At 44.3% G+C, this 22,238-nt stretch overlaps 2 protein-coding genes across 4 annotated transcripts; one reads left to right on the forward strand and one right to left on the reverse strand.

The window, feature by feature from the left end:
* Window positions 1-4,618: 4,618 nt before the first annotated feature.
* trir (telomerase RNA component interacting RNase) lies at window positions 4,619-6,969 on the forward strand. The gene is made up of 3 exons (XM_036148417.1): window positions 4,619-5,360; window positions 5,727-5,798; window positions 6,529-6,969. The coding sequence occupies exons 1-3, from the start codon at window positions 5,058-5,060 to the stop codon at window positions 6,634-6,636; spliced, it is 483 nt and encodes a 160-aa protein (XP_036004310.1). The 5' UTR covers window positions 4,619-5,057; the 3' UTR covers window positions 6,637-6,969.
* Window positions 6,970-7,710: 741 nt separating this feature from the next.
* Window positions 7,711-19,626, reverse strand: LOC118566400 (ubinuclein-2-like; the record flags this gene model as incomplete). 3 transcript variants are annotated; one of them, XM_036148411.1, is given in 16 exon segments in its annotated part: window positions 7,711-8,288; window positions 9,485-9,553; window positions 9,895-10,102; window positions 11,391-12,674; window positions 13,986-14,028; window positions 14,120-14,170; window positions 14,287-14,430; window positions 15,830-15,940; window positions 16,045-16,151; window positions 16,426-16,555; window positions 16,663-16,733; window positions 17,164-17,662; window positions 18,217-18,323; window positions 18,442-18,573; window positions 18,810-18,911; window positions 19,528-19,626. In XM_036148411.1, coding segments are annotated over 16 exon segments (3,204 nt in total), but the record flags the coding sequence as incomplete, so codon positions are not given.
* Window positions 19,627-22,238: the final 2,612 nt, after the last annotated feature.

Below are 22,238 nucleotides of genomic sequence, written 5' to 3' on the forward strand. Positions count from 1 at the left end.
TCCCCTACCTTGATGCCTTCACTGGACTGCTGCACATGTTCTCCTCTCTCATGCTGCTGCTGCCCCCTGCTGGTTGAAAATGTTTGTTTTCTTCAAGGAGCCACAGTGGGGTTGGTACTACTGAGTATAAGAGATAGGAATGGAGCAGATGTGCATGAAGCAGGCTTCGTCACCTTTTCAGGTGACTTTTTTTTTCTGTATCCTCAAGTCAATCTTTTTTTTTATTATTATTATTCAATGTTAGGTTAAAGAGTAAAAGAGGAGCCAGTTTAGTCCGTTTTAATGTGATGGAGAAGGGTGTGTAGAGAATGACATTTACTCCTTAAGAAGGCATACAGTTACAAGTATATAGCTATCATTATTCTTTGGATTTTGTCAAATTCTCTCCTTGTTTCGTTTGTTTAGTACGTTAACAAAGGAAGGAACCTGAAAACAGGTGACGGGTATCAGGGTGTGGTTGGGAAGTCTTTTTGAGTTCACTTGAATCTTTCCTGTGAAAAGCAATACTCCTGTTGGAGCCCTTTGGGGGTTTTTACCAAATACACTAGAGCACTTTTTATTTTTCTTAGAAAGCTGGATGTGTTTAGTGCCTTGGAAAGGATCAGAATCTGCTGATGCACGAATCGAACAACCTCTTCTCCTTTTTTTTTTTATCACTAATTTATGTATCAGAGTTCAGATTTGTTTGTAAAATCAGTTTGTAGGATTTTTTTCTTAATAGTGTAATTTTATTTTCTTCATTGTCAACCTTTAAATGTTGAAACAGGGTACCCGGTTGTGTGCAGGTCCTAATTGCACTCACTGCTTTACACAGCTGGAATCATGTTAATCCCAGTTTTAAACTGGACGAGAGGCAGCAATGATGACACTACTGATTATGAGTCGACTTGGGGCCGTTTTCTGCTGCTAGGCCTCATTTACACTTGAACTTAATGGAGCCGGAAGGAAATGCACGTATCTTGACGTAATGCTGGAATCTTTGGCCTTTTTATGACAGGAAGTGAGGGGAAGATAAAAGGCTAAGCCTGCCGAATTGATCAAACACTAAATCTGCCTTTTCTTCACCTTTTCACCAGCCTTTCTGTTTTGAGCTAATCTTTTTTGCTTGTCCCATATAGAACCGATGTCTCGTAACTTGCTTGACCCTGTAAATGGTGTGTGCCGTTATCTACGCAGGTCACAGTCCTGTTTTTGTGCACATTTTTCTACTTTGAGTTCCTTATTTTGACGGATATTTATGGGATAAAGTCGTAGCCACAGAACTTTAGCATGGTGTGACAGGGTTTTAACTTTTTGCTTCTGTTTCTTATACTGTGGCCTGATGGATGACATGGCGCTATGACAGGGATCTGAGGCAAGTTGAAGAGCTGTAGCCCTTTTTTCAATTGTCACACCGCAAATAAACTGGAACTGAAGATGAAGATCACATCTGTTTGGTTTTTCTACACTAACTCTTTTAGGATACACTCCAACTGTCTGTCCATGAAAACTAAATCCAGCCTACCGTGTCTTGCAAAAGTAATCATACCGCTAGAACTTCACATTTTGACACATCACAACCACAGTTTAATGCATTTAAGCTGTGGTTGTCAAGCTTTATAAATAAGAAAACAAAGATGGTGACCCAAAAAATCATTTTTTTCCTTAAGGTCTCAGGTTTGTTAAAGTACATTAGTGAACACACACCACCATGAAGACCAAGGAACACACAGGTCAGGTGGTGGCAGCATCATGCTGTCGGGTTGTGTTGAGCTGCCAAAGACACAAAGACTCATACCTGTAATTACAGCAAAAACGTGTATAACACGTTACAATAAAATGTACCCCACACTTCCCTGAATGTTATTTAAAAAAAAAAAAAAAAAAACATGAAGTTTTTATGTGTCAAAATGTGTTTTAAAAAAAAAAAAAAAAAGTTCAGATTTTTCCAAAGCATCACCTTGGGTGTTTTTCTGGGGACGTTGAAATAATTTGGTCATGATCTAAAGGCCAAGCTGATTAGTCAAGCTTCTCACTTCCTTTGTGCAAGTGTCAAAACAGCCAAGTGAACTATGGCAGAGCATTATCAGTCGCACCAGTTTCCACAAGCAAGGCTCACACAGAGCTGCTGGACGTCTGCAAACCTGGAGTCACCAAAGACCATAAATGTAAATATCACATGACAACTTGGCTTTTTTTATTTTATTTATCTTTATGAATCCTGCATTTAAATAGTTTGCAATTTAACAAATTCAGCAATGTGCCAAGAGCTAGTTCCACGAAGAGGCGCCACTTTCCTCAGCTGGCCGTCTAGTCACATGAACTGGCATGTGATGATTGTTACACACCTAGTGTCCCATGGCCTATGGCCCTGTGACATGGCTGCAATTCATTTAAAGTGAAACCAAAAATCTAAGGGGTTGTACAAAGGACATCTAAATAGCACAGCAATTTAATTTCATATTATCTAGATATTGGACATGTACTGTGCTGGCCATAGGTATTGACACTCCTGTTCCAATGAACAACATATATGCAGAGGTGTCAGTAGCTGGGCCCGAGGTAATTTGGTTTGTTTAAAAATATGGATATTATTTCATATATACACTTTAAAAGTTGGATATTTCCATTGTTTTTCAATTTGATACTGCAACTGAAATAAGATGATTATATTTACAAGGCTCTTTACAAGGGAGGCCATTTTTATATATATATTTTAGTATTTTAAAGGTTTAATAAACTGGTAATCCTTATATAATATGGCTTGTCCAGCAGTGTAGCATTAAGAACTGCTGTCTTAATGCCAAAGAGCGCCCAACAAATTTTCATCACAAGTGAAGCATAGTGCTTTCGCCATAGCACTCTGCTTGATTTATATATGCACGTTCTGGACTTAAAAACAGGTATGTAGAAGAGAAAAGACTGAGACAAAATGCTAAAAGGGTGAACAAATAGAGAGGAAAAGGAGAGAGCAAGAAAACATCCTTGGAGTCTGCTTCTACACCTGCAAAGAGAGAGAAAAGAACACCAAAACAAAGCAATAAAGTATTACAGGTACAACCATCAAACGCCTTGGTAACGTCACTGAAAAATACACAGTATTTTATACGGGACATATAAAGTGACAGTGCCAATGAAATGGTAATCCTAGTCTAGAAATAACCCAACATTCAGCAAATACCAAAAAGCCCAAGGAACTTTATTTTGTTTCAACAAGACCTGCTTCTGAGGAGGACCGGGAAAAGCTGGATTAGCAAGAATTCATCATGAGAGATCATCAGCAATCTGCATCATCTGCTACTCTGACTGAGACGATCGACAGAGTACAGTTTAGATCAGAGGTGTCAAACTAATTTCTATATGGGGCCGCTTTGGCATCATGAAGTCATTAAAAGGGCCACTTGCATGTGTAGAGACGATACTTTTCATTTCATAATTTCATTCCAGTTCACACAGTAGTGTAAAAAATGCACAGTAACATAAAAGTAGCACTCTTAGGCCCAGTTTATACAGTTTATCTGCAAAAAAAGTTGATATTAGGGTAGATTACACTTACAGGAGGCACAGTTTTAGCCACTTTACACACTATAAAAGGATATATGCCTTTTCTTTTGGCTCTCGAGGGCCGGATAATTTACCTTGAAGGGCCAGATTTGGCCCGCGGGCCTTGAGTTTGACACCTGTGGTTTAGATGATATTTTCACTTGATACAATTTAATGTTTATTACTGGTCTCACAACCGGTGACCGTTTCGATGTGTCCAGAAGACTGTATGAAGTCTGTTGACCCCAAAAGCGCTTTACACTACAATGTCATTCACCCATACATCCACACCCTGACAGAAGGGAGGCTGCCATTCCTATGGCGCCACTGGACCCTCTGACCACCGCCAGCAGGCAATTCAGGTGAAGTGTCTTGCCCAAGGACACAACGACGGAGAAGGTCGGAGCGGGGATCGAACCAGCAACTTCTCAATTACAGGATGACCTAACTCTTGCGCCACCTCACCCTAAGACCTCAGAGTGAAGTAGATTGTAGCATGTTTCAAAAGCTGTTATCAGGAATTATGCCGCCACTGTAACTTATGGGAACATTACTAAAATTAACTATTCCAGGTGATTTTTTTCTGATATTTCAGAGTATGACAAGTGATCATTGCTCACTGACACGATAAGCTGGACTAAAAGACAAACGGTAACACATTCTGGTAGCTGTTATCAAAACATGGGACAGTACTGGACCTGAACAAAGTGCTAAATCCATCGTGTCATATTGGTGAATAAGATTTTCCTAAGCAGTTTTGAAGACCGGAAAGCCACTTTTAAATATAGTTTCTTGGTTTAATGTCCAGATCACTTCCTCTGAGTTCCATTGTGGTAACATTATCTGACACTGTGTGACTTCATGTCTTTACTCCCACTTCTAAAGTCTCATGAAAACATTCAGCACAAAACGTTTTTACAACAGGTGTCTGTGCCGTAATTTTCTAAGAGAAACCACGACATGAAAGCCTCTGTATTTCCGTCGGCATCCAGACAGCGCCCCCTGGCGTCGTTTGGCGGAATAATCTCGGAGTTTGGTGTAACACCGACACAGCAGGGGGCGCTAGAGCCACCACGCGATTAAGAAGGAGCGAAAAAAATAAACATGGCCGACCGACTATGAAGGGTGGTAAATCTAAACGACGAGAAATCTTTGAATTTCCCTGTGATTATTGACTAACATCTGAAGCCTGTTTCGCCTTGAAGAGCAGATTTTATTGCTTAGACCTCTCCGACGCGGGAGCCGAAGAGTTGTTCGTTTCTCACCGAGAGGCCTTACAGAAACGGGCTGTTAGCCACGTTAGCAGGCTAGCCTGCGTCGGCTTTTGTTTTTCTCGAACCGTAACGCTTTGTGCACCGGAAGACTGTCGGTTTCTATTCCCATTGGGCCTATTTTTGCCTATTTTTTAGTACCTAAAACCGTATATTCCGGTTTCTTTCTTTCCTGGGTCTAAGTGGTAGTTAGCAAGCTTTTTCTTTTTTTAAGCTAGCTTAAAAAAAACATAGCCGCTTGCTTTGACTCGTCGGACTCTGTTCATGAAAGTTACACCAGGAGACATGGACCCGAAGCGAGCACACGGCAAACACAAGACTAGCGGCGGGAGCAGCAGCGGGGGCTCCAGCCCGGCGTCCCCCTCCAGCAGCCCCGCGGTGGCGGCGGCGCCCGCGGCGGCCAACGTGTTCGCCAACGACGGCAGCTTCATGGAGATTTTTAAGAAGAAGATGGAGGAGGAGGCGAGGAAGAGGAAAGGGGAGGCGCCGCAGTCAGGTGGAGAGGCGAGAGCCACCGATCAAGGACAGACCTCAGTGGAAAAGAAGGCCCTTCCTGTGACCAGCTTTGTAAGGGGTTTAGCAGTTGTAAGATGAGATAGCAGTAGCTCAACTCAACCCAAGCTGAAAACACTGGGATTTAATTTTAATAAGTGGTGAAATGTTCATCCACATGTGATTTTTAGAATAACCACATATTCAAGTGATTTTTTTTATCTCTCTCTCCCATGGTTACTTCTAAGTTAGACATCAGTATTCATATACGAAGTGATAGCTGAGTAAAGATTAGGGATGCTCTGCACTAGTGATGCTGTCACTGGTGGTGCAAAAGCAGGAGGCTGAATGTAGTCCCTCTGCTCTGGTGTAGTTTCCTTCATTGGCAATCCACCTGCAAGGACCCCTGTAACGGTTTCAGTCTTCTATCCCCTAACCCAGGTGGGGAAGCGCCGGGGCGGTGTGTTCCTTAAGACCGGAATGGTTGCCAAGAAGCAGAAACAGGACACAGAGGTAAGCGGGGTCAAATGAAGCCACGCCGCGGTGATCAGGCCTCCTGGCTTCCAGGCGCGGTTCCAGTTCTGTCTGAGGGAAAAGCCGAGGACCGCGTGGTGTGAAGGAGGAACACAGATGCTGCACCTCTTAAAAATGTAGTGTTGAATTCTGGAAGACAAGGAACTACAGGATTATCCCCATTTATTGGACAAAAGCATTTTATTCTATGTTGAGTACTCTTAAGAAAAAAAATAATGAATGTAACCTTTGTGATGGTTATGCAACCCACCAATCAATAGACTCCATCCGATCTGGGGCCGATTGGTCCATTTTGACAGTAGGTCAGAGATCAGGATCTGCCCATTTTCCCCTGCTAGCCTCACACTGCTCAGCAGGATAGCTGTTAAAAATATTTTCTTTTTCTATTAATTTCATTCATCAAAGCTGAGAACCGTCACACTTTCTCGAAACTCATGTGTCTGCAGCCGGTTCCTCACTGGAGTGTTTTTGAGCGTATCAAAGTCGGACACAGTAAGAACATTTGATTTGACCCATGAATTGGGATAATCCTGTAATTCCTCCGTACTTTGGAATGGTTAAAGGTGAGACTGTTCACTATCGCCTGTACCTCAGACAAAACTGGACCTGAAGCCGATGAGCCTGATCGACGCGTCGCTAGTTTATCCTCTCTCTGAGCTGTTCTTGTTTGCCTCACACAGTCAGTAACCCGCCTGCCTTCTCCCCGCAGGCTGAGCCAGGCAAGAGCGATGCTTGGTCAAAGTACATGGCTGAGGTGAAAAAGTACAAAGCCCACCAGTGCAGCGACGACGACAAAACCAGACCTCTGGTCAAATAGGCGAAGCGGCGTTGCTTCGAGGAGAAAGCCACCGAGGAGGAGGAGGAGCAGCTCCAGGGGACACAACCTTTAATGACCTCCTCTTACTGCCAGTTGAAGTCACCTTCACTGTCCTTCACAAACTGCTTAGGCTGACACTCTTTTTGTTTCCTTTCCTTTTTTTTTATTGTTTTTGTTGGTTCATTTTTATTTGGTTCTGGTGTCAAAAGGTGTTCATGGATCTTAGTATCATTTACATGCCTTCACCGTTGTCTTATTTGTATTAATCCTTGTATAACTTAAACAGACTCCATAGCCAACCCGTGGTTTCAATTAAATCAAATTTCAATTGTGCTTTGCGTCCCTGTTTGGCTGTTTGTAGTGAAATTGGCCACACAAATATACACGTTTCTATTTTAGCCAACTATTCTCTCAGATTTTAATATAAAACTTTGAAAGGAATTAAAACATTTAATGTGCCTTAATTATTTTTTGAACGGGCATGTGTCAGAGGGTTTTCAGCCAATAACTTCAAATGTTCGGATACCCTGCATAGATTATATAGATTATTACAATTAGGGGTGTCCCGATACCAGTTTAGATACTTACCGATACCGAGTACTGAGTCCAAGTACTTAATAAATTGGTACTTAGTAATCAGAAATAACCTAATATTGACCACTGAAAACAACTGACCATCTAAAGTACGTGATGCTGGTATCAGAACACTAGTTTATATAGGATGCTAGTTGTTTAGACCAATATGTGGAGATGAGTCTGACCTTGTTTTGTTCTGAAAATTACCCTAGATTTAAAAAAAAGTGTTTCCTTTAGCTGGTTTAGACTTTATAGTCCAAACTCCTTCCATATCCAGGACAGTAGGAAGACTAGCTTTCATGTTTGTACATAGGATATTAGAAATAACATACATTAGGTTAAAAAAAAACCTTTTACTGTTTTAAAGAACTGTCAGGAGCATTTAAAAAGAAAAAAAAAAATTTGCACTGACAGCTCATAAGCTTCAATAGCCACCAATGGTTGTGCTAATAGCCCAGGTATTCAGACTGAGCTGAAATATTTAGTGATAGCATTATGTAAGGATCAAAGATTTTAATTAAAGTGGGCTTACGTTCTATACAGAAACAAAACCAAAGAATTCAAGTACATCTGAAAACATGTACATCTCTTAAAAAAGCTCAAATTCGTTTTGCAGTTTACATTTCTTACAGGTTTCAGTGATAATTACATTATGATAAAAAAAACAAACAGCACCAAGTAGACAAACTGACCATGCATCAGAGTGGGAGACGTACAAAAGGCACACAGTCCAGTCAGGCACAGGTCCAGACCTTCATGCACACACACCTCCACTCATCTGAAGCCCATTCTTTCCTTCTCCCCATCCACAGTGATATAGGTCTATATGTAAACATTGACAAACTATTTGCCAGCTCTACAAAGGACTTATAAAATAGTCTTTAAAAAGGATTCAACTGTGGTGTTGAGAGCTGATTTCATGAGGTGAAGCCCACTTGATTCCACACCCTTGTATAGCATGATCTCTCCCGCGTTTCTTCTTTTTCTGCCGCATCATTGGGATTTGACAGGTGACCAAATCCAGTCGGATCATAGAGTCTTCCTCTTAGTGTCGCTTCCCTGGCTCTGACTGACGTCTGGAGAAAAAAAGTACAAAACTTCAGCCTCCAGGGAAACATACTAAGATACATGTATTAGCAATCCACCTAGTCACATGTAAATTCTTTCAAGTGAATAAAAGTTATTGCAGTGACTCTTTTCAGAGAATTCACAAAAAATATTTTACCCTTTTTAAAACAAAGACAATAATCCCCAATGGCTTTCTATACTGGCTTCATAGTGAAACCGGCAAAAACCCAGAAGCTGAAAGACGAAAAGTTAGAAAAAAAGATGATATTAAACTGGAGAAAGGAACCAACAGAACAAAGGAAGGCAAGACGAGAAGCAATATTAAAAAGAACATAGGAACGAAAGTAAAGGAGGGTTTGTTACAAGGAAGGAAAGAAAGTAAAGTAGGAAGGACAAGCTGGAAGAACAGCAGGACCCAGAAACAATGAAAGGAGGGGAAGAAAATAAAGAATCAGAATCAGACATACTTTAATAATCCCAGAGGGAAATTACTTAATTAAAAATGACAAGAAATAAAATGAGAAAAGACAGAAGAAAAGGACACTATGAAGGAAGGATCAAGGAAAGGTAGGGATGATAAAGGAGGGACAAAGGGTGGAAGGAAGGACACATAAAGGAAGGAAAGAAAATTTTACGTGATGGCATAGGGCTTGACGCTTATAAATAAATAAATCCGGACTTAAGGATCCAATCAGCCTAGGAACCTTGGGTAGAGCTGAACAGATTTTTATTCTTAATTCTCGTGGTATTACGAGAGTTCATGATCCCATTAAGCTCAAACAGCCTTCCCAGGTAAAAGCCTCACAGATCTACTACTGTACAGCAGGAATGGTCACTTTTCACACCCACTAATCCTTCATGTCAGTCCACACCCACCTGCATTGGTTGTTACTGGGCTTTCTAAAAGAAAGGGGACAAATGGCTTCAAATTAAAGGTTGGATCTCCATAATGCTAAATGTTAGATTTACTACTGCTGTAAAAAAACGTATTTGAAGGCTGTGGACACATCTTTGACAGATGTGCCAATAGATGTGGTAGATGAAGGGACAACAGCATAAAGAAAAGCCACCGAAACATGCCGCCACCCACAGATGAGAACAGAACCGGACAGCCCCAAACCAAGAACACCAGACACGGCAACAGAAAAAGGTCGAGCAGAAGAGATGGAGCAGGCTTCGAGTTACAGGAAGGGTCTGATTTTACCTGAGAAAGCGAGCTGCAAGTGAGGAGGCAGAGCAACCTGAGACCCTGACTGGAGACTCTTATACAGATCTGAGGAGACAGGACAGGGCGACGAGGAGGGGAGGAACGAATGCCAACAACACAGGGAAGGAAAAAAGGGATGCAACAGCCAGACATCAGGGCGCCAGGTAGGGAGGAAGCAGTAGAGGAAAGAGGAGATGTGGGAGATGAACAAAATGAAACATAGTCAAACATTAATTACATCCAGACAAACAGTATGGTGATCAAACAAATGATGTCAACGTACAACACTAAACAGGGCCTAGAGGAGACTCAGACAACAGCAGAGCAACGTGACCTACTGCCAGTCCCACAAACACAAACACTCTGCCGGCCACTTTCTAAACGAGTCGCGCCTTTCTGCCACTCACTCTGGGTCAGGGTGGAGAAGGCGGCGCTGCTACTGGCTGCTGAGCTGCTGGTCGGCGTGCTGGAGCCTCCCGTCCCCAGCTGAGACAGGTTCAGCATGGAGGGGAACTGGAAGGGCAGGGATACGGGCACCAGGCCCCCCAGCATCCCGTAGCCCAGGGCCAGGGAGGAGCCCGAGGCGAGCAGGCCACCGCTTCCTGTCGTTGAGACCTGGGCCCAGAGAGGAGAGGAAGTTAGGGTCAGAACAGGTTCGTTCGTCATCGCTATGAACGTCATGTTGATTTTGGGGGGTTTTAAAAGGAGTTGAAATTATTGGGTGCACAAGTTTAAATTTACCCAGAATATCTTCCTAATTTACACATAGAGGATCCTTGTACCTTTATGTGTACAAGGATGGGTCCCTCACCATTCTAAGTGCTTTCCATTGATCTGACAGGCACCGTGGGGGTAAAGTTAAAACGTGCATGCATGCTGGGCGTTCCAACAAGGCAATGATCCCAATTACAAATCAGAATTAATCTTATTTGCCATGTTTGTGGGTACAAACAAGCAATTTGACTTGGGACCAACGGTAAGGTTCTTGAATGGCCCTGACCCCTAACACTGCAAAAACAGATCTAAAAATAAGTAGATGTTCTTAAAGTTAGTGTATTTGTCCTTGATTTCAGCAGGTAAAGAAGATTATCTGCCAATGGAATAGGGCTGTGCATAAAAATCGATATAAAGATTAATATCGATATTTTTAAAAACGATTTAATATCGATATTCTGGCTTTCAATATCGATATACCTCCCAACCTCTAGGGGGCGTTATTACAGCACAACCATTACAGTTCACAGCGAAGGAGAGCAAGTGAGACGAATTTGTGGAACGGCCGACAGGATTTTAGAAGCTCCTTTGTCCCTAAAATCAGATGTTTGGGCACATTTTTGGTTTCTGTGACACGTTAAATGCATTGAAGCAAATGCACTTTATTTTCCTGTTAATATGTCTGTGATCAATAAATAGAACATAAACATAATATTTGGCTGATTTTGGTGATTGAATCACTGAGCATTAATTCAAAGTAATAAATATCGATATTGGAATCAAAGCAAGCTGAGCTATGTATCGAGAATCGTATCGAATCGGCTCATCCTAGATGATACCCAGCCCTACAATGGAATGAGTATTTTGACCCCTAAAATAGGATAATTAGACATCCTGCACCTGAAATAAGATGATAGAGATGAGTTGTTCCTATTTTAAGTGAAAAAATCTCATTCCATTGGCAAATCGTCATATTTTCCTGCTCAAATCAAGAACAAATACACTTATTTTAATAAATATATTACTTATTTTTAGTTCTGTTTTTGCAGTGTAACCAAAACTTGTCGCCCATGCTAAAAAGCCCAATCCACACAATTAAACAATCAGAGTTTGCAAAGAAAAGTGCTCACACGTCGAGCTAGACTCGTTCCGGAGCTTGTTGACGACAAATCGCAACCCAAACACAAACCTGCGGTAGCTGAGACGAGACTGACGACAGTGGAAGAGACACGACCGGCTTGGCCCCCTGCGGCGTCCCGCCCACGGTGCGCTGACGCTGGCCTGGGGTCACCGAGGCTGCTGCGGGGGAGGCACTGCTTCCTGAATGCTTGCTCATAGATGAGGTGTTAATAAGGCTGGTGTTGGTGGCGCTGATAACGCTGGGGGTCTTTTGGCCGCTCGAGGGAGTGTAGCTGCCTTGACCCGACTTGGCGACTCCTCCTGTAGCACCTGAGAACGGCGGCCGGAAGCCCGCCGGGGTTTTGGGAGTGTACTGGTGTATCGAGGGTGCTGCCTGAGAGCGAGGGGTTTGGGAAATGGAGGTGGATATGATGGAGGTGGTGCTGGGGGCCACGGCGGGGTTGGGGGTCCGGGGGGTGAGCTTGACGATGGGTGGGATGCTGCTGTGGGCGGACTTGGTGAGGGTGGCGTGCATAGGGGTGATGAAGTTTGACTGCGGCTGAGGTTGAACTGCAGACGGGGTTTGTGGGAGGGAGGTGGGCGGCTTGTTCTGGGGGGTCTGGGCCAGGCGGGACGTCTGAAAGGTCTTGTTGACTATCAGGGAGGGGGACGTGAGGGTGTGCGGCCGGGACTGAGTCGAAGTGATAATAATCGTGTCTCCGCTGGTGGCTTTATTATTGCTGCCTTTAAGGAGGCCAGACGGGGATATGGAGACCCCCGTCTTTGGTCCCGGGGCCACCAGTGGAGATGCGGTGGGTGGAGGACGCGGTTTAGGTGGCGAAACTGAGACGGGCATAGCCGCTTTCGTCACACCCACGCTTAAAGGTCTCTGAGTGTTCAAAACAGTGTGTCTGTTTGGCTGCGGCGTGCCCTTCACCACCCCTGTCCCCTCCACCCTCGCCGAGGTCAGAGGAGAGGACGTGTTGGGGGCGGGCCGGGGCAGGGAGGTGGAGGCCGACGACGAGGTAGAGATGTAGTGAGGTGTGCTGGAGCTGGGAGTACTGACAGAGTTCTTTTTCAGCGGCTGGAGAAGCGGCGAGGCGTGGAGGCTGGGGGCGTTGGTGGAGGTCTTGGGCCTCTCCGGGGAAGGCGGAGTGTCCCCTTGGGCCAAACCTTTGGCTGCGTTGCCAAGGATGGCCAGTGCCTGAGAGATGGAGTCCAGAGAAGGAGATTCGTCGAGGGAATCCAGGCAGATGGTCCCCGGCGGCGACTGAGGAGGTCGCTTGGCAACCTGGGCAGCGGGGGACGGCGTGACACCCGCTGGAGGGGTGGGACGCTGAACCCACGTTACTTCCTGAAAGCACAAATTGGCTCATTTGCTTATTTGGGACGATATTAAGAGGGTAAAATAAAAAAGTTGTTCTTCATAGTCAGAATTACTAAGAAATATACCTTTGCAAGGCGCTCATTCCAGTCACATTACTCCCACAAACGTCAGTGTATTTTTTTAAGGATTTTGGACATTACTAACAAAAAGCTAAAGGGTATGACATGCATTTATTTTCAGCCCCCACTAATCAATCATTTGTACAAGCCATTTGAGGCATGTCTCTAACATTTTCTTTGAGACTACGATTTTATTTTTCTGTCCAGAACTTCTCCAGTCAGGACAGATTGCACAACGGTATCTTAACTCTTAAGAGTAAACGACAATTTAAGTCATGCCACAGATTTTCATTGGTTTTAAGCTCTGGACATGAATAATGCTTTGATCTAAAGCAGTTCAATGTAGCCGTGCTACATTTAGAGTTGCTGCGCTGCGGGAAGGAGAAGCTCCATCCCAGTCTCTACGTTGATCCCGTTTCTAGCTTCTTCCAGCTTCCCAGCAACGATGTTGACGTCCCTGTGAGAGAAAAGCCTGCCCAAAGCATGATGCTGTCACCTCTACCTCAACGCAAGATGCTTTTCTCAGATTTTTATCTTATAGGAGAAAAAAATCCCGTTTCCAGACTAAATTTTCTTGATTCTTTCCTGTCAGTTTTTATTGGGTTAGAAATTCCCCTAATTGGATTTTACTACCCTTGAAGCAAAAAAGAAATTAAATAATAAAAAACAAGTTCAATTTGCCTTTTTTTTTTATTTTTCCTTACAAATGTTTAAAACCCAAAACAATCACACAGGCTCCTTAAATATATTGTACAAAATCTGTTTAGAAATGTCTAATATTGTTGTAACAGAGACGCTCCTAGCAAACTATGAGCTGTTCTGTATCTTTTAAAGTGTATCTTTCTTTATTTACCATCAATATAAAAAATTAGTCGATTGGGTTTCAATGTTGACTTTTTGTCTTTGCTCTAAAATGTTACGAAGAAAAAAAAGACAATAATTTTAGATCTTTAATTTAATAAGAAACATCTTTACACCGTATGCATTTATAAAATTAGGCGAAATCATCAAAATATATATTTTGTAGCAGCAGCAGCGAGGGGAGAAATGGCCCTGAACTAAAAAATGGTTGCAAGTCTATCACAAAGAAATAAAATGCCAATAAAATGCACTGAAGTTTGTGGATGTGACAGAAAGGGGGAAGGTTGAAGGGAAGGAGCAATTTTCTCAGCCTCAGTGAAGACATGATTACTTGATCTGGAAAACGCTCATGACTTACCTTTGGCTTGGCTTTCGGAGTTGGGACCATCTTTTTCTTTGCTCTGAAGGAAAAGCAATAAAACGTGTGTCAGCAAAAGCTAAAACTAAAGCGCGGCGGTCATAGTGAGACGAGTGAAAAATAACATCTCTCACGTAAAGCCAGTTAGATGACCATGAACCATGGTGCTTTCCTTGAACAGCATCCTGCAAATAGAAGTTCAGACAGCAGGGCGACAAATTAAAGGCCTCGTTAGCAGTAAAGAAATGCTGCAGGTTTGTGCGGCGGCGTCTTCTCTGCTATCGTAGCGCGCTCCACACACCTGGCTTGCATCCAGCCCTTTGGCCAGAGGGGCTTCACCTCCGTCTCCATGAAGGCTTTGAGGTAATCCTCTAGGGACAGAGAGTTCTTGCCCTCCAGCTCATAGAAGCCCAGCTTCACCTGCACCAAGTTACACAGCAACGACCTACAAATACAACACAATCCACTAAAGCACGGCGGCCCAAACCTTTCGTCCAACATTATCACGCCAAAAGGAACTCAATTAATAAAAAATGTTTGAACCCAAAAAATATGTTAAGATTCTTCACCTGTTCTACAAAATATGATCATTTTAAAAAGATTAACAAAAAAGGCTAATCATCTGGAATAATTCAATTTAACTCTTTAACAGTAATAAACTTTACTCTTTTTGGTCCAGCAATATAACAGCAGTATTTGGGTCAGTTGCTCTTTAAAAACACTTGCTGTAATTAGCCAGTTTTAATAAGTGAATTCAAAGCAGATTTTAATGCACTACAGTCTGCATTTGAGTAATTAAAGGTCACTGAATGGATATTGCTATGAAATTAAGGAGAATGTCAAAAGTCTGTTTATTAAAAGATGAACACTTTGTGTCGCACATTTTCAATTGTAGGATCTGAACTCTTCTGTAATAATTTTGCCCTAATTAAAAACTAAAAGCTTCCATCTGCATCAGCCACCTGGACTAAATCTTTCTTCAAATACAGTTGGGGGGGGGCATCCAAATTCCCAGGCTGCATTTTGGACATGCCTGCACTAAACCCTAAGTGCAAAAAAATAAAATAAATAAATAAAAAGAACCTAAGAATCACTGAGCAAAAATGCATTTCTCTATATTTTACAACCTGTGGTGTGGAGGACAACTAATAGTCATTCTATTCTTCCATTTGAGCTGTGGACCTCTGCAGCTCCCCCAAAGTTACCAAGGGCCTCTGTGCTCCTTGTCCGATAAATTTTACTCACCAGACCGTCTTCACTAATTAGACAAAGGTAAGAAGTACGTATGTATGTAGGCGCATATATATATATATATATATATATATATATATATATATATATATATATATATATATATATATATATATATATATATATATATATATATATATATATATATATATATATATATATAGACCACTATGAATGTAAATAAGACACCATATGCCCATTCCTATTTCCTTTTTTTTCTATTTTTTTAGTATTCTTTTTGATCCATTGTATATATGAAGATTCACTGTATATAACTGAATGCACCTTCCCTACTCTGCACCTTCTTGTATGAGCCGATGTGACGAGTGAATTTCTCCATTGTGAGATCAATAAAGACTATCTTATCTCATCTTAAGTGGCTGTAAAAGCTTTTATTCAGGCGCGCCGGAGCAAGGGCTGATGAGCTAAAAGCATGCCACACATTTAAGATTTTTGCTCGTCAAAAACATTTTCCTTCTGAGCAATCACGAGAAAATGGAATAAGTCAGATTCATCAAACACAAGGTGACTGGTTTAAGGGGATGAAACACTTTTGGAAGTCACTGTAGCTGAACATCTGCAGTCGCACTGACCTGAGTTTGTCATCCCAGATGAACTTCTTGCGGGGCCCCATCACCCTCTTCCCCGGCTTCTCCTCGTCGTCGTCTTCGGACCCGTTCTTGTCGCCTTCCTCGGACTGCTGCCTGTGAGAGCGGCGGCAAGCGGCGGCGTGACAAACGGCTCAGGGGGATCCTCTGAACCAAACCAAAACGACACAGACAAGAGGCTAGGGGCCCGTTTTCCTTACTTGGCCACCTTGGCGATGCAGTCCATGTTGTAGCGGGCGATCTGCTCCGGCATCACGCTGCACACGGCCAGTTTCAGGTTCAGGAGGGGCGCGCGGAGTCGGTCGTCCTGCGCGGCGGAGATAAGCAGTGTCAGAGATCACACGGGACATATCCGGGCTAGACGCAGGCACATTAACGGGGCCACGCGGCCAGCGGCTACGCTCATAGTCAGACGCGGGAGCTACTAAAAGACGCGGGGTGCCACGTTCAGGAAAGGAGCCGCTGCAGCTAGCTGCGTTTGTGCAGGTCTGCTGTAAACAGTGGGAAAGACGCGGGGAGCCCACGCGTCCAGAGAGAGGCGGAGGCGGCGCTGCGTCGGTGGGAAAATGACAGGAACACACCTGCACGTTGAGGCTGAGCTTTTTAAGGCGTTTGAGCAGAGCTTCTTTATTGCAGGGCACAAAGGCCTCCAGGTGGGAGTAGACGGCCGAACGCACCTCTACAGGCTGCTCCTGAACCTGCAACTCGATGCTGACGTACACACACAAGACGGGGAAGGGGAGGGGGGGTTGACATTTTTTTTTTTTTGCCAGCTCTCATCTTTAACTGCAAACACTGACAGTTTGAATGATACCAACTCCAGAAGGATGTTGTTCATGTCCAGCGTGAAGAACTTCTTCCTGCCTTCTTCGTCAAACTGACGGGACGCCTGGTGGAGAGATTGGCAGGGTTAAGCAACCGCGTCACTTCACACTGCTGGAGAATGTGTCCGAGGAGCTGCTGGTGCCATCCGCTCTACTAGACCCTTTGAAGAGAAACTAGCCCACAGCATCACTGCCCACCCCCCCCCCACCCCACCCACCCAACAACAGACATGAGATATGAGTCCCTATTCTCCTCTGAACAAAGCATGTGTGTGATCATAAGACATAAAAGGTGTTATTCTGCTGTTATTTTGTTACTAGGGAGCTAGCAGGTGAAATCAGCCAGCCTCTGAACGCTCAGCCCGGTTAAAGCCTCTAACCAGCGTGCAGTCGCAGCTACATTTCCCTGTAGATGTGCAGCTAAACTATTCTCTCGGCAGCTGGGTGATCTCTGAAGGACCAAAAGCAAACAAACACTGCAAAAAAGCTCCATACCGCTCTTAAGTCTTCAATGCGCTTTGAGAGTGGGCCTGGCAGTCCGCAGGGCAGAGGCGGCGGCGGCGTCATCACGCTGCCCTGCAACAAGCGCGCCGTTTTCTGCCCCGACCCGAACGACCCGTTCTCCCCCTGCGAGGGGCTGCCGGGCTGCGGGGAGTCCAGCATGCCGAAGTCCAGGTCCCCCATCATGTCCTGCAGCAGGTCGTTGTTGGCGGAGCCCAGCAGCGACATGACGGCCTGGTCGTCGGTCAGGTCCGTGATGTTGCAGTCGTTGCCGGGGCCGGCGGCCTTGGGGTGCGCGCCGACGGCGCTGTTGGCGCCGGGCGCTTTGGCGCTGGGCCGCGGCAGGGCGGCCGCCGTGGCCAGGTTCTTCTTGCGCATCTCCTCCTTCTCCCTGGTGAAGCGGCGCAGCATGTTGGCCAGGTGCAGGGAGTCCTTCATCAGCTTCTTCCTCTTCTTCTTCTCCGGCCGGTGAACGCCCAGGACCGAGCCGCCGCTGCCAGCAAGCGAGACAGAAAAGGTTAGAAACCCTCGCGCATTTGGGACCACATGCCTCCTTCCCCCGTTACCAGGGAAACACGGTGGCGGCTGCATCATGCTGTGGGGACGCTGCATCACACAGGACAAGGAAGCCCGTCAGAAAAGAAGAGAGTTAAGATTTTTTTAAATAACGTGTGCCATGTGTTTGCATCCACTCCCGCCCCCATCTTTACTTTGTAGAAGCACCTTTGAGGTTCGTCTCTATCAGCTTTGCTTTGGTCCAAGATATCTGCAGCTATCCTGCAGATTTTGACTTTGTAAAGTGCCTCAAGATGACATGTTTCATGAATTGGTGCTATATAAATAAAATTTAATTGAATTGAAAATCCTGACCATCAGCTCTGCCAGGCTACCCAGCCCCCCCGCTATCTCCACAGCATGACTCGCCCTCCACCGTGCAGCAACGTGGGGGGGTGCATGGTGATTTGTAGAGTGTGCAGCCTGCAGGTGAATACTCCCGCCCTGCGCTGCAGACGATTCAACACAAGAAGCCATGTTTTAGAAGCTCACCCAGGCTTTGGTACTTTATTCTTTCTTGGTTTTTTGTCCTCCAGTATTCCACCATCTTGCTTCTTCCGACGCTTTTTAATCACTCGCTCTTCCCCGTCTTTCATCTTCTGCAACAAGAAAAAGGGGAGGTGGGGGTTAGTGTACGCCGCAGCATCCCACATTAGCGCCGTAGCAACGGTTTTAGAATGGATGGCGGTGAAATGGTCCGGGGGAAAAGAAACCAACCTTGAAGCGCTGGTCCTCGGCGTTGGCGCTTTCCCCCTCGGAGTCCGACGCGGCCCTGAACTGCAGCGTCCCTGTGTTGATGTAGAAGCCTCCGTGTTTTGTGGTGAGCGAAGCCGGCACCAGCTCGTCGTACTGAAGCCCACAGAGAATTGCAATGAAATGACGGCGACTATCCACGACAACGGGAAAATAGGAAGGTGGCGAAAAGAGAAACGCGTGCTCTGTTCACTCGCTTTAACAACTAGTTAAGATCGGTTGGTTGTTCCTAAATCCCCCACACAGTAAAGAAGACCGTCATCATCTTCTCCAGTGATTTTACACCGGGTGACATACACAGCAGGCTCGCACTAATTAACAAAACTACTCACGGCTTCTGAGTTGTCTATAAATGGGTCAGTTTCATCGTAGCCGTAACCGATGTCGATGAGATCCTGCATCCGGTCCTTTTTCTTCTTTTTTGGGCCACTCCCCTACAAACACAAAGTGGATGTCAATGTCAATGTCAAATTTATTTATATAGCACTTTAAAACAGGCATAGAACTGCACCAAAGTGCTGTACAAGAGTGACAACAACACAAATGAGCAAAAACAAAGTATCAAACACAAGTTTAATTAAATGCCAAAGAATAAAAATAAGTTTTAAGAATTTAAAATGATCCAGGCTGTGGGCAGATCTAATTTCATTATCAGCCGCAACGCCGTTAAACTGTCAACCAATTTAAAAAGCAACCGCTCCAATGATCGCTGTTTAATCTTTTTTTTTTTTCTCGTTTGTTCAAATTATACACAGATATAAAAGCCTGCCCTGGAAGAAGAAAAAAAATAGGGATAGGAAATTCACTCAATAACATTTTAATGTTTTTCCCAGCTGGTGTCAAACACTGCTGGGTTGGAAATCAGACTATGATCCGGACAAAAAAAAATAATAATTTCAAAATAGAGCAAGCATCATTTTAACAGAGAAAAGGAGGATGATGTGATGGGAACTGTCAGAGTTAAATGTAATAAGATTTGAGAAAAAAAAAAAAACATAACAAAGCTTTCCATGAACACACCAGCACTCGTCTGAAGGTAAATCTGCTTACATATTTGCTCTCAAACTTCCTGGCGAGCTCCTCCACCTCCCGCCTCTCCTTCTCGTCGTCAGCAAACGGGTCGCTGGGGTCCAGGGGAGGAGCGAGGCCCTTTGGTACCGTGGAACCTGCGGGCTTTACCTGAGTAACACCACAAAAAAAAAAAAAAACAGAAAATAAATCAGGCTTTCATCTTGCTTTTTACCCCCGTCGTGTGAAAAACCGACAGAACTCGGTGGATAGGCTTTCATCAACGGGCTGATCTGACCCAGTTGGGCCGATCCTTCACAATTTAAGCTGAACAGGCGGCCTAGAGTCAGCAAAACACGCCATGTTAGCCCTGCATGACCCAAAAGGCTCCGGATCAGAAACTTAAGCGCAAAAAAGGCCTTCTGAGTTTGTGCAGAGGTCGAGCTGAGACGCGGGCCAAGTGGGCCAGCGAAGCGCGTCGGTCTCAAAAGCCGGCGAGCAGGAAAACAAACCCTCAGGCCTCACCAGCAGAAATACAGCCTCCATTCCAGGAGAATCCGCAATATGTAGGCATTTCAGCGTCATTCAGCTGGCAGGTTGGCCTTACACACGGGGGGAAAAAACTTAAAACAACAAAAAGTACTCAGCATAATGAACGGTGCCTTCGTGAAAGTATTCACACCCTTCAGATCTGCTCCAAGGCGCCACTCTTTTACAACCCACATCTGGTTTTCTGCCAGGACTGCCCCGTGTTCATGGCCATCCATCTTCCCGCCCTTGCTGAAGAAAAGCCCCCCCACAGCATGATGCTGCCACCGCCGATTTTTCCCACCTGAGCTGTGGATCTCTGCTGCTGCTCCAGAGTTATCACGAGCCACCCTCTTTCCACTTAGAGGCGCTCCAATGCAATATTTAGAAACGACAGATTCTGGTGTGAAAAAGACATTCAAATAATCTGGGGATGCTGGAAATAACGGCATTAACGCTGACTCCAGTTATATATTAGATTATTTCCCGCTTTGTAATCCAGGCAGGATCACCGGCAGCTTTGCGCACCACGATTCGTTTGTAATTTGGACGCGAAGCATGGCTGATCTTCTCTGTGCTCAGCAGGCAGGTTTAAGTACGAGGGAAAGCCCAAGACAGAGCTGCTTTCTTAGCCCAGAGCGGCAGAGCTACTGATGTCACAGTCTCAGAATTACGTCAGGTCAACACAAAGCAACGTTAATTGGAAATTGCTGCAAGGCCACCGTTTAACCCTAGGAGGGTGCCAGACACAAGAGCAGGATTTCAACAAATATGCACACATTTTTCTAACTAATGGCCAGGATATGTGGACAGTACTATCAGACAACCGTGTTAATAGTTTACTGGCAAAAAAAAAAAAAAAAAAAAAAAAAAAGTCGATTTGGGGGTGAGTTACCCTTTAAGTCTATTTAGACTAGGGGTGTGCAAAATAACCGTCATGACGATCATTGCGATTCTAATTTTCGTGATCTACTGCATAGATTCTTGATGGCAAGTATTGATTATTAATTTTCTAAAAATAATAATAAAATCGCATGAATGGTAGGCGAACATCAGCCAAAAACAAGTGGAATACAACTTCAATGGTTTAAAGGACCACTGAGGCCATGTAAGCGGCACTGATTATCCTTATTTTGTTATTTTAAGTTTTATAAACCCTAAGCACTTTTTGTCAGTGTGTCCACTCCAGTTACAGTAATATTTGTTTTCATGGCAATACTTCCAAAAGTCGTTTAGATAAATACAGCTATGTATGAATTCAGTTTCTTTCAGTGTATCAATTGAAGACAGTATCCAGATCATACACAGCCAGTCAATCACTGCTAATGGCTGTATTTTTTTTTTCTAACAGTGTTCAGTGAAAATATCGCAATCCATCGCAATAACTCAAGCATTGTGATACAAATCGAATCGTGACTTCTATGGCAATACCCACCCCTAATTTAGACTATAACTCACATTCAAGAATTCAGCTAGCATAGTTTTTCAGCCGGTACAGAAGCGTACCAAAAGTTGACAATCACAGAAACGTAAACGTGCGCCGACACACATATCGGTAAATATCAGTTATCAGCAACATTAGTATCGGATATGGAGATCGGCCCAAATTCTCATATTGGTGCCTCCCTAAAATAATCCACATAAAGCATCAATCCAACAAATCAGGATGAGATCAGTGGTTCGTTTAAGGGCACGATCATCATAAATGGAGCCTTTAAGAAGTGGCCAGCACTAAACAGCAGCAGTGGACCCATAATGTTATCAGAACCCCAGCACCAGTCTGCTCCCGTGGACCAGGCTGATATTTCCACAGCACAGTGATCCGGAGCACAGGCCACGCAGGCTCTTCAGGGGCCACCAGAGTGAGGGCCACATGCTCCAGGAGCAGCTCCTGCAACATAACTTCACAACATGCGGGAGCTGTCATCTCCCTTCCGGAGTAAATAAAGACTTTAGTAAAGCTGCTCAACTTGTTTAGACGGTTCACTGGGGCATCTCAGCGTGTTTTGTTTTTAGTGGTAATCTGTTAAAAAAAATAAAAAGAATGTTTTCCTTTTAAGTGGAGTTCATGACACTTATCGACATAATCTTGTTTTATGTTTCCGCCCTATTAAAATTAGACGAAGACGCTTTTTTCTGTTGGTTTAAAAAGCAGCGCAGTAAGCCGTACAGCGTGGCTCGTGCCCTTGTCGCCGTAAGGGTGCCTGGCTTAGCCCGCCTGTCGG

This window comes from Fundulus heteroclitus, chromosome 16, assembly GCF_011125445.2.
Source record: "Fundulus heteroclitus isolate FHET01 chromosome 16, MU-UCD_Fhet_4.1, whole genome shotgun sequence".
NCBI classification, from domain to species: Eukaryota; Metazoa; Chordata; class Actinopteri; order Cyprinodontiformes; family Fundulidae; genus Fundulus; species Fundulus heteroclitus.